This window comes from Lutra lutra, chromosome 12, assembly GCF_902655055.1.
Source record: "Lutra lutra chromosome 12, mLutLut1.2, whole genome shotgun sequence".
Classification (NCBI taxonomy): Eukaryota; Metazoa; Chordata; class Mammalia; order Carnivora; family Mustelidae; genus Lutra; species Lutra lutra.
Genome location: NC_062289.1, coordinates 59257068 through 59269462, shown reverse-complemented (window position 1 = coordinate 59269462; position 12395 = coordinate 59257068). Strand labels below are relative to the sequence as shown.

The following is a 12395-nucleotide window of genomic DNA, read 5'->3' as shown; positions in this document are numbered from 1 at the left end:
TCGTTAAGTGTCTGCCTTTGGCTCAGGTCATGATCCCAGGGTCCCAGAATCGAGCCCTGCATCGGGCTCCCCCCCGCTTGGTGGGAAGCCTGCTTCTCCCTCTCCCACTCTCCCTGCTTGTGTTCCCTCTCGCTGCCTCTCTGACAAATAAATAAATAAAATCTGAAAAAAAAAGAAAAAAAAAAAAAAGAAATGGTGATAGAGATATGTGAGCTGAGCCCTGAATAAGAATAAACAAGCGCAATCTGGATCAACAGCTGAGGGCGGCAGGGGAAACAATTCATGCAAACCCGAGGGTGGAATAGATTTGGTGTGCTGAGGGAGGGCAAGGCCTACAGCGAGGGGAGCGGGAGGAGAGGAGAAGGTGGTGAGACAGGCTGAGATGACAGTAAGCCTGCCCGCGGATGAGGCTGAGAGACGGAAACACCACTCTGCAAACGGCATTCTGCAACATGTCTTAGCTCTTTTCTTAACTCTTCTTCTTCTTTGTTTTTTTAAAAAGATATTTATTTATTTATTTTTGAGAGGGAGGGGAAGAGAGAGAGAGCGAGCACTAGTGTGGGGAGGGCAAGAGAGAGAGACTCTTAAGCAGATTCTTAGCTGAGCGTGGAGCTGGATGCGGAGCTTGACCTCATGACCCTGAGATTGTGCCCTGAGCTGAAATCAGGAGTCAGATACTTGACCGTCTAAGCCACCCAGGTGCTTCTCATAATTTTCTTTAAATCAAGTAAAATCTGACACAGAGCCCTATCACATCACATCCAGTATCTGCCAAGAGCAACGCTCTATTGCCTACCCTGAATCTCACAGAATCCTCGAGGCAAGTCTAGAGGCCCGAGACCGTGAGGGCTGGGCTGCTAACAGCTGTAAGTTGAAACCTCTAGAAAGAGGTAACTTCAGACTTTGGAGCCAGGCACTTGAGGGCACATTGAGACCTGCGGCACAGTCCCTATGTCTGGGAGACCTAGGTCTCTTCTCATCTTCTGGCAAAGGCACTCAATTCGGCACTGCCCCCCTTCCCCAGAGAATCCCCTGAAGCAGGTGAAACTGCTGGAAAACAAAAGGCAGGTTGTCTGCTTTGCTCCTACTTCCTACTAGGTAACCTGAGCCCTCTGAGGCAAAGGAGCACAAAGGCCTTGCAATTTGCTGGGAACTGGAACTGGGGTTGGGGCAGTAATTACCTGCACGTCTTCTAGAATGACCCCTCTGGCTGCAGCACGATGTGTGTCAGGAAGGCTGACAGTGCGATCATTTTTTGCCACAAAGGAATTTCAGTGGTAACTGTGTCTAAATTCAGTGGCTAACTTCAATCAAATGAGGACATTTCTGACATCCTCCACCGTGACGGATGAGGGTACTGCACGTTCCCAGGCTCCTTTCTGGGTCATAGCACCACCCAGAAGGGCAGAACTCTTTTCTCTGCTTTTGCAATGAGAGTTCTCACCTCAAAACCTGGACCTTGGAGTTGTTGCTGACTCCATCCTTCTAGCACAGACTTCAAAATAAAAAAAAAGTAAAATGAATTTTTTTAAATTGGTTAGGAAAAATATAAGAGGCCCAAGAATCATAAGTCGTAACACCTATAAGCTAATGCAGTTAGTTGCCAGCTTAAGGAATTCAAAACCTGTCAGGTGTGGGTGCTAGGTGGGGCCAGCCATACCAGAGCCTGCCTGCCTGCTGATTTCCCTAGCTGGGATGCTCCCTCCCAACTCTGCATCTCCGGATTGACCCTCTGCCTCTCCGTACCCCATGGCTCACTGCACTGGACACCTGCAGCAAAAGAACAACTTTCCTCATCAAACGTACAGACCTTCTTCTTCTTCTTCTTCTTCTTCTTTTTTTTTTTTTTTAAGATTTTATTTATTTGTTTGACAGAGAGAGAGATGACAAGTAGGCAGCACGGCAGGCAGAGGGAGGGGGGAAGCATGGCAGTCCTTCTTGAAATGAATCCTACCCCCCAAATTCCTTAGATCTCTCATTCCACTAAGTCACTGAGGCTGCCAACCTATCCTCTTGAATTTTTCCCTCTCTAGATCCTCCTGTCTATTATGCTTTCAGAATGTGGATTCTGTGAAATAACACTGATTCTACTGTAAGGGACTAGCCTATGGATCTCAATTCTAATAACATAACCCTGTTATGTTTATATTATTATTATCACTATGGGAGAGCAAGGAGTGATTTTCCTATCTTGACCTTCCAACCATCAGATAGCTCTCCTGAGGCTCCCAGAACAAGGAGAATGTTAAGTGTGTCATTTCAAAGTTTCCCCCTTATTGGAATAAAGCACATGAAAAAGCAGAAAGCAAACTGTTAAAGAGCCTTTGTTTCAACACAATCTGCAGGGGCATCCAGAAAGAAGGGACAGCTTTCTTTAAACTATAACCTCAGTAGACAGAAATGTCAAACTTATTCTGGTGTTTCTATGCTGAAGTTAACAAAAAGCATGACACACTCATTTCAAGTTTTTATTAAAATACTCTTTTGCTTATAGGGACAACCAAAGGAAAAAATACATAATTCTGTATGTTGTAGATCACGTGAAACACAATTAACAAATACCCTGGGGAATGTAGAATAGATTTTTAAAATCTTCAAAGAAGCTTTCACAAAAACAAATTTTTTAAATAAGTGGCTTATTTATATCTACCTCATTTTTCAGAAGTCTTTGTTTCTTTCCTCTACTTTGATGTTACTTTGCTTTATAAATAATTGTTCAAATATTCTAATATCTTACCAATTTTGTTTTCCGAATCTTTAGAAGTAGTTTTTTTTTAAATGAAAGCCTCTCTTTATATCATTCTATGTAAACAAAGACTTACTTTACTTGAATTATCATTTGATTTGGTGCCACTATTTTGAGTACAATTTCTGTAATAATTAGATGCTAGTGGGGCCGGGGAGGGACAAAAAAACTAACGAGGAAGGAACCTTTTACATATGGCTTTTATAATACCTACTGATTTAGTTTTTTTTTTTAAATATAGTTATAAAAAAAGTTAACAACCTAATTTTTGAATTAAAAAAAAGAATTTTTTTTACCAGAGCTTCAATATAGAAGTGAATTGTATATAGAATGGTAATAAAAGGTCTAAATTTTAGTGGGGGTACTGATTTCTCAAATGCTATATTTTTAATTTGGAAAACGTTGATATACAAAACCTGAAATACATTATAAACTGGAAATGGAATCTTTTAAGTGAACTCTATCTTTCAACCCCATCAAAAACCACAAAAACTATGCAAAATTGAATATAAAAATTACCATTAATTTTGGGGTAATTTCCATTGGGAGAAAAAGATGTAAGGAAAACCAGGCCAAATACAACATGGCTTAAGAAATTACTCTCCCAGTATAGGGGCAGAAGAGATACTACACTTAGTATCTTAGATGAAAGCCTAATCAAGGTGATAAATGCAGTTAAAAAATATTTGTTGACATATTTAAGGCAACATTAAACATGCCATCCATAAACACAAAAAGATTTCTTTATTCATAGGTATAAAATTACTTTGAAGAATAGCAAAATGGAAATGAAGAAGCTGGATGCAGATTCTTTTAAAACTTTCTTTTTTTTAAGTTTAAAGTTTTTAAGAAAAGTTTTAGCTTTATAGGCATTAATGAGGAAGGGGAGCTAAAATGTCTTCAAGGCACTTTTAAACAGAGGCATTCTAGGTAAAGGAAGAAAAAGATATCCCAATGTTTTCCTATTAAAAAAATATATAAAAGCTAAATTTCAGCTTTTTTTTAAAAGGCCAAAAGTTTGTGGAAAGTACCTTGTATTCATTAGAGTTGTCTGAAAGAACAGAAAAGGTATTAAGGCTTTAGGTTTTATGCTAATCATGATATTACATATGATCTTGTAACTAACTACTGTTCATATAATGAATACAAAGTATCTAAAAGCTTACCTATTTCTATGTACTAAAATATTTAGACATATAAAGATATTTCTACATGTTACTTGTAATTCCATAAGGTACTGAAGAAATTAATAATTTTGTAAAGTTATGAATCTTTGTAATATAAATATTTATGTTTTAGATTTATGCTTGATGACTGGGATTTTATTATGATGAAGGGTACATGTATTTAAGCTTATCCTTATCGAAATATGTGAAACAAAATAATCTATAGTGTATCTGAAGTTAACATCATCTTGAACAGATCTCTTGTTCATTTCATAATCTTAACTTTCCACTTCATGATTGATTACTTGTTTAATAAGAACATTCAATCTAGACAGAAACCTAAAGATTATAATATAACAAAATAATTAATGCAAATAGTTTAAGGTTTGTTTCCCGGAAGAATTGTCATCGTTTTCAACCCTCCCTGCTCATACCCATGTTTCTTCTTTATCCCCTCCTATCATTCATCATTAGGGAACATGGCCCTGCCCATGCTAAGGCTGAGTGGGCTCATTCTCTCTACCTAGCAGCACAGCTTCTCCTTTCAGCCTTGCCATCTCTGTACAACGGGACAAGCTGTTTCTCTGGAGCTCTAAGTAGAGTCTGATTTGGCAGGCATTTCCCATTCCTAGTGCTCTTTAAGCTGGTACCTTAAGTCAGAGAAATGCTGTAACTTTCTCATTATTTACCTAGTGGAATATTTAATGCAGTGATATAGGTGTGCTTTAAAATTCCTGTTGAAAATTCTTCACCAGTACCTACACCAGTACTTTGGGCAGGAGGTGTAGAAGGAGAATCTTCCCCAAAATTCTGTCAGCACGTGTATTACAGGATGGATTCTACTATGCAAAAGTTTTAAACTGTAAAATGTAGTAAGCGTTTACTTTCTAAAACCAACATTACAAGATTTGAAATTAAGCTTTTGACAGTGATTTTTGCGGGAGTTCTCAGGGTGATATATTTGAGTATCTACCCTATTTACAGAAGAGATAAACGAGACAAGGCACAGTGAATGACGTCTAGTGTGCAACTGGAAAAACTCAGCGTCTCAGGAGCAGTAAATGAAGAAACCATAACTTACGTTAACGTCCTCGAACACTTTCAAAACCAAAGGCTTTGGGAATGCTAGAAAAAAGAGACCTCGGGCTTTATGTCAGAGACCTCAGATCTTACAAGGAATTCTCTGTGTACTTGCTTCTCATATGACCAAAGCTGTAAATGTATATAGAGGAAGGGGCTTATTGCCAGTGGGCTATAAAACCAACCAGAGCAGTTATACTTATAATTTAACACATTAATGCATTCGTCATACTTTAACTCAGTCCAAATTCTTATATTTCCTTAACCTGCTGGCATCCTGGTACAACCAGTAGACCTCACCAAATAGTTTTTTATAATCTTTCTTGTTGACTAAAATGCTTTGGTTTGCATTCTTCTCCTTTAAAACATGCAGTTCATACATTTGACTGTTTTACTACCATAGTCGATGCACTCTGGACCAATGCACTCACAGCAGGCGTTATGGAACCAGCGATATTTGGATGCTCCCATGGACTCACAGGATATTTTACACTGATGTATGGACATGCAGTCATCAAAATAAACCACAGTACACATATGTTCTGAAAAACAAAAAATTAAGAGCTCAGAGCAAGAAAGAGGAAAAGCAGGAAATGCTTTATTATCTGGCTGATACCAATAGTTATTCTTAGTTCCCTTACCGATACTCTGCATAGAACAATGGCTGAGGTGTAAGAAAAAAGATCACATTTGTTAATTAAACTGAGAAGGAGGTCAGAGTCTCCCACTCCAGCTGAAGAAGGTAGAGGGACTTCCTTAGATTCTAGACTTTGATCTCAAAGTTAAGATTATCGGGCTTAAAATTTGCTACACTTCAGAACTGTTTTTTTTTTTTTTTAAGATTTTATTTATTTTTTTGACAGACAGAGATCACAAGTAGGCAGAGGCAGGCAGAGAGAGAGAGGAGGGAGCAGGCTCCCTGCTAAGCAGAGAGCCCGACGCGGGGCTCAATCCCAGGACCCTGGGATCATGACCTGAGCCGAAGGCAGAGGCTTTAACCCACTGAGCCACCCAGGCACCCCCAGAGCTGTGTTTTTTTTAATTGGGCATTTCTGATAAGATTTCCTTAGAGGAGCGAATTCTCCAACTAAAAGGAGTTTGAAAAATACTGTTTTAGGGGCACCTGGGTGGTTCAATTGGTTGAGCGTCCAACTCTTGACTTCAGCTTGTAAAATCGAGCCCCACAGTCCAGCTCTGTGCTGGACATGGAGGCTGCTTAAGATTCTCTCTCTCACTCTCACTTTGGACTCTGAGAAACAATCTAAGGGTTTTGGAGGGGAGGCGGTGAGGGGTTGGGTGAGCCTGGTGGTGGGTATATGGAGGGGATGTGTTGCATGGAGCACTGGTGTGGTGCATAAACAATGAATTCTGGAACACTGAAAAGAAATTAAAAAAAAAAAAATTCACTCTCTTTCTCTCTCTCAAAAAAGAAAAAAACCTCTCTCTCCTTCTTCCTCTGCCCCTCACCATTCTTGCTCCCTCTAAAAAAAAAAAAAAAAAAACGGAAAGAAAAAATACTGTTCTAAAGTTATACTGAAAATTTACAATAAGATAAAGCAAACTTAATTCAAATGATGCAAAGTGGTTAGCAGCACTTAGCACAATTCAACATTAGCTATTAAAAAATACTCTTATTATCAGTAGCAATTTTTAGTCTTGCTTTTCAACACAACTATTTTGTTTCAATATTTAGTTCTCCTGGCAGTTAATGCCATATAATGACCCTGCTAGGAAGATAAGGTACATGAAATAAATAAAAGACAATAAAAACCATTAATAGAGAGTGTATGATTAAAGTCTGTTATTTTACAGAGCCATTTATAGAACTGTTCAGTCACCAGGGGTCTGAACGGTAAAGAAAGGCTTAATGGAAAAAACTGGACTTGTATTAGGAAGAAGAATTAAAAGCAAAGTTGCCAAGTAACAAAATAAGGAAAGTCACAAGGAGAGCAGTGTAGTGCCATGGGGAATGGAGTGGAGGCAAGCCCACTGCAGTGAATAGTTAGCATGAGGAAACAGCAGAACTGCTACCGAGTTATCAGGTCAAAAGGGAAAATAGCGAGGCCTGCATAGCAAATGAGGGATTGGCAGTGAGCAGGACAGGGGAGCTTTGAATCTCAGGTGATTAGTATCTACCAAATTTCTTTCATTTATTTATTCAACAAGTATTTAACTGAATACCTACTATGGCATAATAGCCACTAGGACTCAAAGAGTAATCAGAGAATCCAAGGAACAAAGTAGAAAATGAAAGACCTAGAAGTTAATAACAGACAACAAATCAAAAAACAAATATGGGAAGAAGGTAGTTACAGGAATAGGAGGTAGTTTATTCCACCTGGGAGCAAGGGGTTCCTAGAGAAGTTGTCATAGAGGAAAAATTTTAACTTTGTCTTGAAAGATAGTTGGTATTTCCAGGAAACTTGGCTGCCTGGTAATTATTTCATTAAACTAAATATTTGAAAAAAATTTATGAATTATTATTTAATATCTATTTTGTAGATTACATTTTAGTGGGGAAAATGGTAGTACAATATCTGAATAAGGCACACTCCACGTATTTTTGGTATTTTCCAAAATCTAGAATTGTCTTTTAAGTAATTTAACAAAAACAATAGGAATTCTTAATCTGAATATCATTAACAAATGCTGTTTTGCTTTTATTACTGATGTCCAAAGTTCACACTATTTCACATAGGCAGGATTGTAATAAGGGGCACAACAAAAAGCCAAATTAAAAAAGAATAGGGGTGCCCGGGTGGCTCAGTCAGTTAAGTGTCTCCCTTTGGTTCAGGTCATAATCCCAGGGTCCTGGGAATCAAGCCCCACATCGGGTTCCCTGCTCAGTAGGGAGTCTGCTTCTCTCTCTCCCTCTGCCGCTGCTCATGCTCTCTCACTTGCTCTCTCTCAAATAAGTAAATGAAATCTTTAAAAAAAGTGTCAATTATACTATTTATGTATAATTCCTCTCATATTTTAAGAAATAACTGCAATGTTCATAATTGTCTTATTTTTCCACAGTAAAATTGTACAGAGCCTTTTATTTGAATATATCAAAGACTTTATAAAAGTTACATGCCCTGTACATTCCAAATTAAGGAATGACTTATCCTAATAAGCGTTCTTTTTTAAAAAAAGATTTATTTATTTATTTATTTATTTGACAGACAGAGATCACAAGTAGGCAGAGAGGCAGGCAGAGAGAGAGAGAGAGAGGAGGAAGCAGGCTCCCTGCTGAACAGAGAGCCTGATGCGGAGCTCGATCCCAGGATCCTGGGATCATGACCTGAGCCAAAGGCAGATCCTTTAACCCACTGAGCCACCCAGGTGCCCCCTAATAAGCCTTTTTTAATATGCTTCTCAAAGTTATATAGGCCATTCTTCCCTTTAGCTCCCCTCTGACCAAGAGTAGTGGAGTTAGTTTATACCTGGAAATTAGATGTCTGGAATACTAACTTGCTCATAACGAGATTTAGCTGATAACCTATTTGAAGTACCAATGCCATTACAAAAACGCGACCATCTGGACACTCTGAACGTTTTCTGACAGTGAGCAATGCCATATTAAGCAAGGAGTGCTGTTGCTATCTTATGGAAAGAACAATTAAAGCCTAACACAAATAAACCTCAAAATTAGAACCAGGTTATCTGTCTTCCAACACAACCTGTATCACTGAGGCTATGAAGGAGTCATGACAATATGCTTGACATGCTTCCTTATCTACTTAAGGACTAGGGTTATTAAAGTCCAAAATTCATTTAAGACTAGACAAACTCAAAGCCAAAAACTGCTCTAAAAGGTAATATAGGTTTCACAGACCACACAGAAAATGAGGGGGCAAGATGGGAAGTCATCTGTGGGTAGTTACCTTTGTCACTGGAATAAGGTGCGTGAACATTATTGCTAGGAACAGACACATTTTGATGGTGTGGCTGGTTCACAGTTTCTAAAAATGAAACCAGATTCTCATGATGTGAGAGTTCTTCTGCAACAGGGAAGGAAACAATGTTCCAGTTCAACTGCGTGTCTCCTTCTGTGAGTGCCCGGAAGAGAGAAGGGATTGGCTCATGAAGCTCTTCCACAGTGCTCTTTGAGGTTGGAGGTGTGTCACTGTAGTTTCGAGGATTGCACATACCTAGGTAAGGAGAAACAAAGAAAATAAAAGTTAATTTTTCTCACTGATTGGACTATCATGCAATATTTTTAGTTAATGCCTTACAATCAAAGCTCTAACATTTTTTTTTTTTTTTTTTGGTCAGAGAGAGAGAGGGAGAAAGCAAGCACAGGTAGACAGAGTGGTAGGCAGAGGCAGAGGGAGAAGCAGGCTTCCTGCCGAGCAAGGAGCCTGATGTGGGACTTGATCCCAGGACGCCAGGATCATGACCTGAGCCGAAGGCAGCCGCTTAACCAACTGAGCCACCCAGGCGTCCCATCAAAGCTCTAACATATTAAAATTAACTTGTTTCTAACATTATATATAGATATTTTCCTAACTTTTTTTGGCTGAGGGCCCCTAGAAGTGATGATGCCCCTGAAGCATGGAGCACGTCAAGTGCCCAGAGGTTGCTTTCTAAATACCTATCCTAAGAGGAACCAGATCTGGAGAAAAGACTGATTCTAGGGCTGGGCCAGGGAAAGTACAAAATGACCCTGGGGTACTGTCCATGCCTAAAAATAAGGAAATGCTCAGTGAATGATGGGATGTATCAAAAAAACACAGGAAGCAACTGGAAGGGGCTCCCACTGGCCAAATAGACAATTTTAATGTCAAAATAAACAATGATAACAATGGATTACCCCCATAAATAAAATAGGAATTTGTGAGTCCTTATGTTATTTTAAAAAAAATAAATAAATAAATGAAGAAAAAGCTCCTCCTTTTAATATAGTGACTAACTGGTAAATGTAGAAGGAATGAAGGGAATAGAAAATCACCACCTGACAACTATCACAGAGGTGTTTGATTCAGATGGGAGCTGTCAATGGATGCCAAAGCTGGTGGGTGGAGGTTAGATGAGGAACATATTAAAGTACTCTTGGAAAACTCTCTACAGAATACTGACCAATTACAAAAGGGTTAATGGTGACTTTAATGTAGAAAATCTGACAGATGTCAATGTGATCAGGAAATCAAGGCTAACATGACCAATGATGTGCATCACTTCACATATTGCATAACTTCATTTCAGTGCTGTTGTTGCCAAGGATGTCTGACCTTAAGTATGGTTATCAGTCATCATCAGGTGGATCAAGGTTTAGGGTCATCCTACATGATGTAAAGTCTATACTCACTGAAACTGTCAAGGGAAAGACCTCAGTACTGTTTTAAAGTGAATGAGTCTGAACAGACTAAATGCATCACATATTCTGGACAGGAGCCTGGATCAGAAAAGATAGCACAAGAGATACTGCTGAGACAGTTGGTGAAATATGAATGAGGTTTGTGAACTGGGTGGCAGTGTTGTGACAATGCTGGCTTCCTTATTTGGAGGTGTATGCCAGTTATGTAAGAGAATGTTCTCATTGGAAAATACAGACTGGAACATTTAGGAGTGATGGGCTATTATGTATAAAGCTTGATTTCTAAAGGTTCAAAAAAGGATGAATGATCACACATGTTTGGGAGGTGTGTGTGTGTGTGGAGGGAGAGGAAGGAGTAATGAACAACAGAACAAATTCGATAAAATGTTAGTAACTGGAGAATATGGGTGAAGGGATACAGGAGTCTTCCCCCTTCTGGCAGATCTTCTCTACATTTTGAAAATTATTTCAAAATTAATTATTTTTTAAAATAATCTTAAAGAGGGAAAATGGCAAAGGGAATTAGAGATAGTGACAACAGAAAACTCTTTTGAGGTGTTTTGCTATAAAGGGGAGAGCTGAGAAAATAATCAGCCCCAATCTTTGGGCTATTCCAGCTGACGTGTGGAGCAGAAAGGAGCTACCCAGAATGCAGGTTCATGAGCTAATTAAATTATTATTGTTTTAAGCCACTGTGTTTTGGGGTACATTGTTTAGCAGCAATAATAACAGGACAAGAGCCCTCTGGATTTTCTTTTGTGGATATGATACTTCTAAAAATTTAATTATACTTCATTTTGGTTTAGTATTTACTAGGTCTAATATGGAGTTTATCTTTTCCTCAAACTAAAAATTTGAAAAGTTAAGCCAGATTTATAAATTCTGACATTTTACAAATTCAGGCAGAAGAAAAAATCATCTCGTGTTTTCCACATGACACTTTATTAGTGTAAGGAATATGGCAAGATCTGAGGATAAGTTTGTGCATACTTTTCATAAAATCTTTCATTATGTATGAACTTTTGCTTTGACTATGAAACAAAATCATGGAATAAAGGGTCAAATCGACTCCTTTATTCATAAAAGAGGAAATAGGCCCAGATAAATTAAATGATTTGTCCACTGTTACATAATCTAGGATTAGAGCCAAGCTTATGATTCACTCTGATTTCATATCCACTGCTCATTTTAATAGCCTTATTCTATAAATAATCATTAGGTGGCACTGAAAAGTGAATAACACTTAGAATACATGAATTATACAAATATACATAATGTATTCTTGTGCTAGACTTTATAATGAATGAAAATTAGTAACCTGAGATGAAAAAGCAAACAACAGAGTTCAACAGAAGAGCTAACTCAACATCTACTGAAACTTCAAAGAAACTTCACGGCTCATTACCAGAGATTAAATTACATAAAAAACAAGTTTTGTGGGGGGAGTTTTGTCCAGTTAACTTGGGCCAAAGACCCAAGTTATTATTGTAACTTAAATTTAAATCTGAATGCCCTGCTTTAAAATGAAGTAAATGCTTGCTAGGTAATATTTTTCCATGGTATTGTTTTAAAGTTTTCATATATCTTTCTCTTTTCAACTAGGATTACATTCAGAGAGATCATCACTAGAGACTCTTCTTAGGCAACATGGATTTTGACCCTCCATCTCTTGCCTGAAGCACTCTTCAAATTCTGCATTCTTCCAAGCATGGTGAGTTATGAAATGGGATCTTCCAATGATACATGGTATTTCTCCCACTCAGAAAAAGCAACATTCTGGAATTTCCATAAGTTCTTCATTTGTCTATATTCATTATGTACAATGGATCAGTTTCTGAGTAGAGAGTTACTAACTACTCAGACTTTAAAACAATTAGTTAAACTTTTCTGGGAAGCATCTGTCATCCTCCCGAAGTTCATCATTGTCAGCTTTTCTTTAGTTGACTAGGAGGTTATTTTTGGAGCTCTCATTTCTTTTCAGAATCATTTTCTTAGGCAGTTTGCTACTTTGTGGCATGCTGTCACTACGCTGAAATTTAAAAATTAATTATACTAAAATGTTAAAGACACTGGCTCCACACATGACAGAGGGGCCCCAAAG

At 38.2% G+C, this 12395-nt stretch overlaps 1 protein-coding gene across 5 annotated transcripts in view; it reads right to left on the bottom strand.

Moving 5' to 3' along the window:
* Window positions 1-2454: 2454 nt before the first annotated feature.
* The window catches only part of TWSG1 (twisted gastrulation BMP signaling modulator 1), a 72791-nt gene continuing 62850 nt past the window's right edge, over window positions 2455-12395 (bottom strand). For 4 of the 5 annotated variants that reach the window (XM_047697943.1, XM_047697941.1, XM_047697944.1 and 1 more), the window contains exons 4-6: window positions 8862-9128; window positions 7178-7248; window positions 2455-5534 (exon numbers count right to left, since the gene is read on the bottom strand). In XM_047697943.1, the coding sequence (XP_047553899.1) occupies window positions 5367-5534; window positions 7178-7248; window positions 8862-9128 (506 nt within the window). In that variant the 3' untranslated portion in view covers window positions 2455-5366. The remainder of the gene's footprint in view (window positions 5535-7177; window positions 7249-8861; window positions 9129-12395) is intronic. The other variant, XM_047697945.1, reaches the window with a different exon arrangement.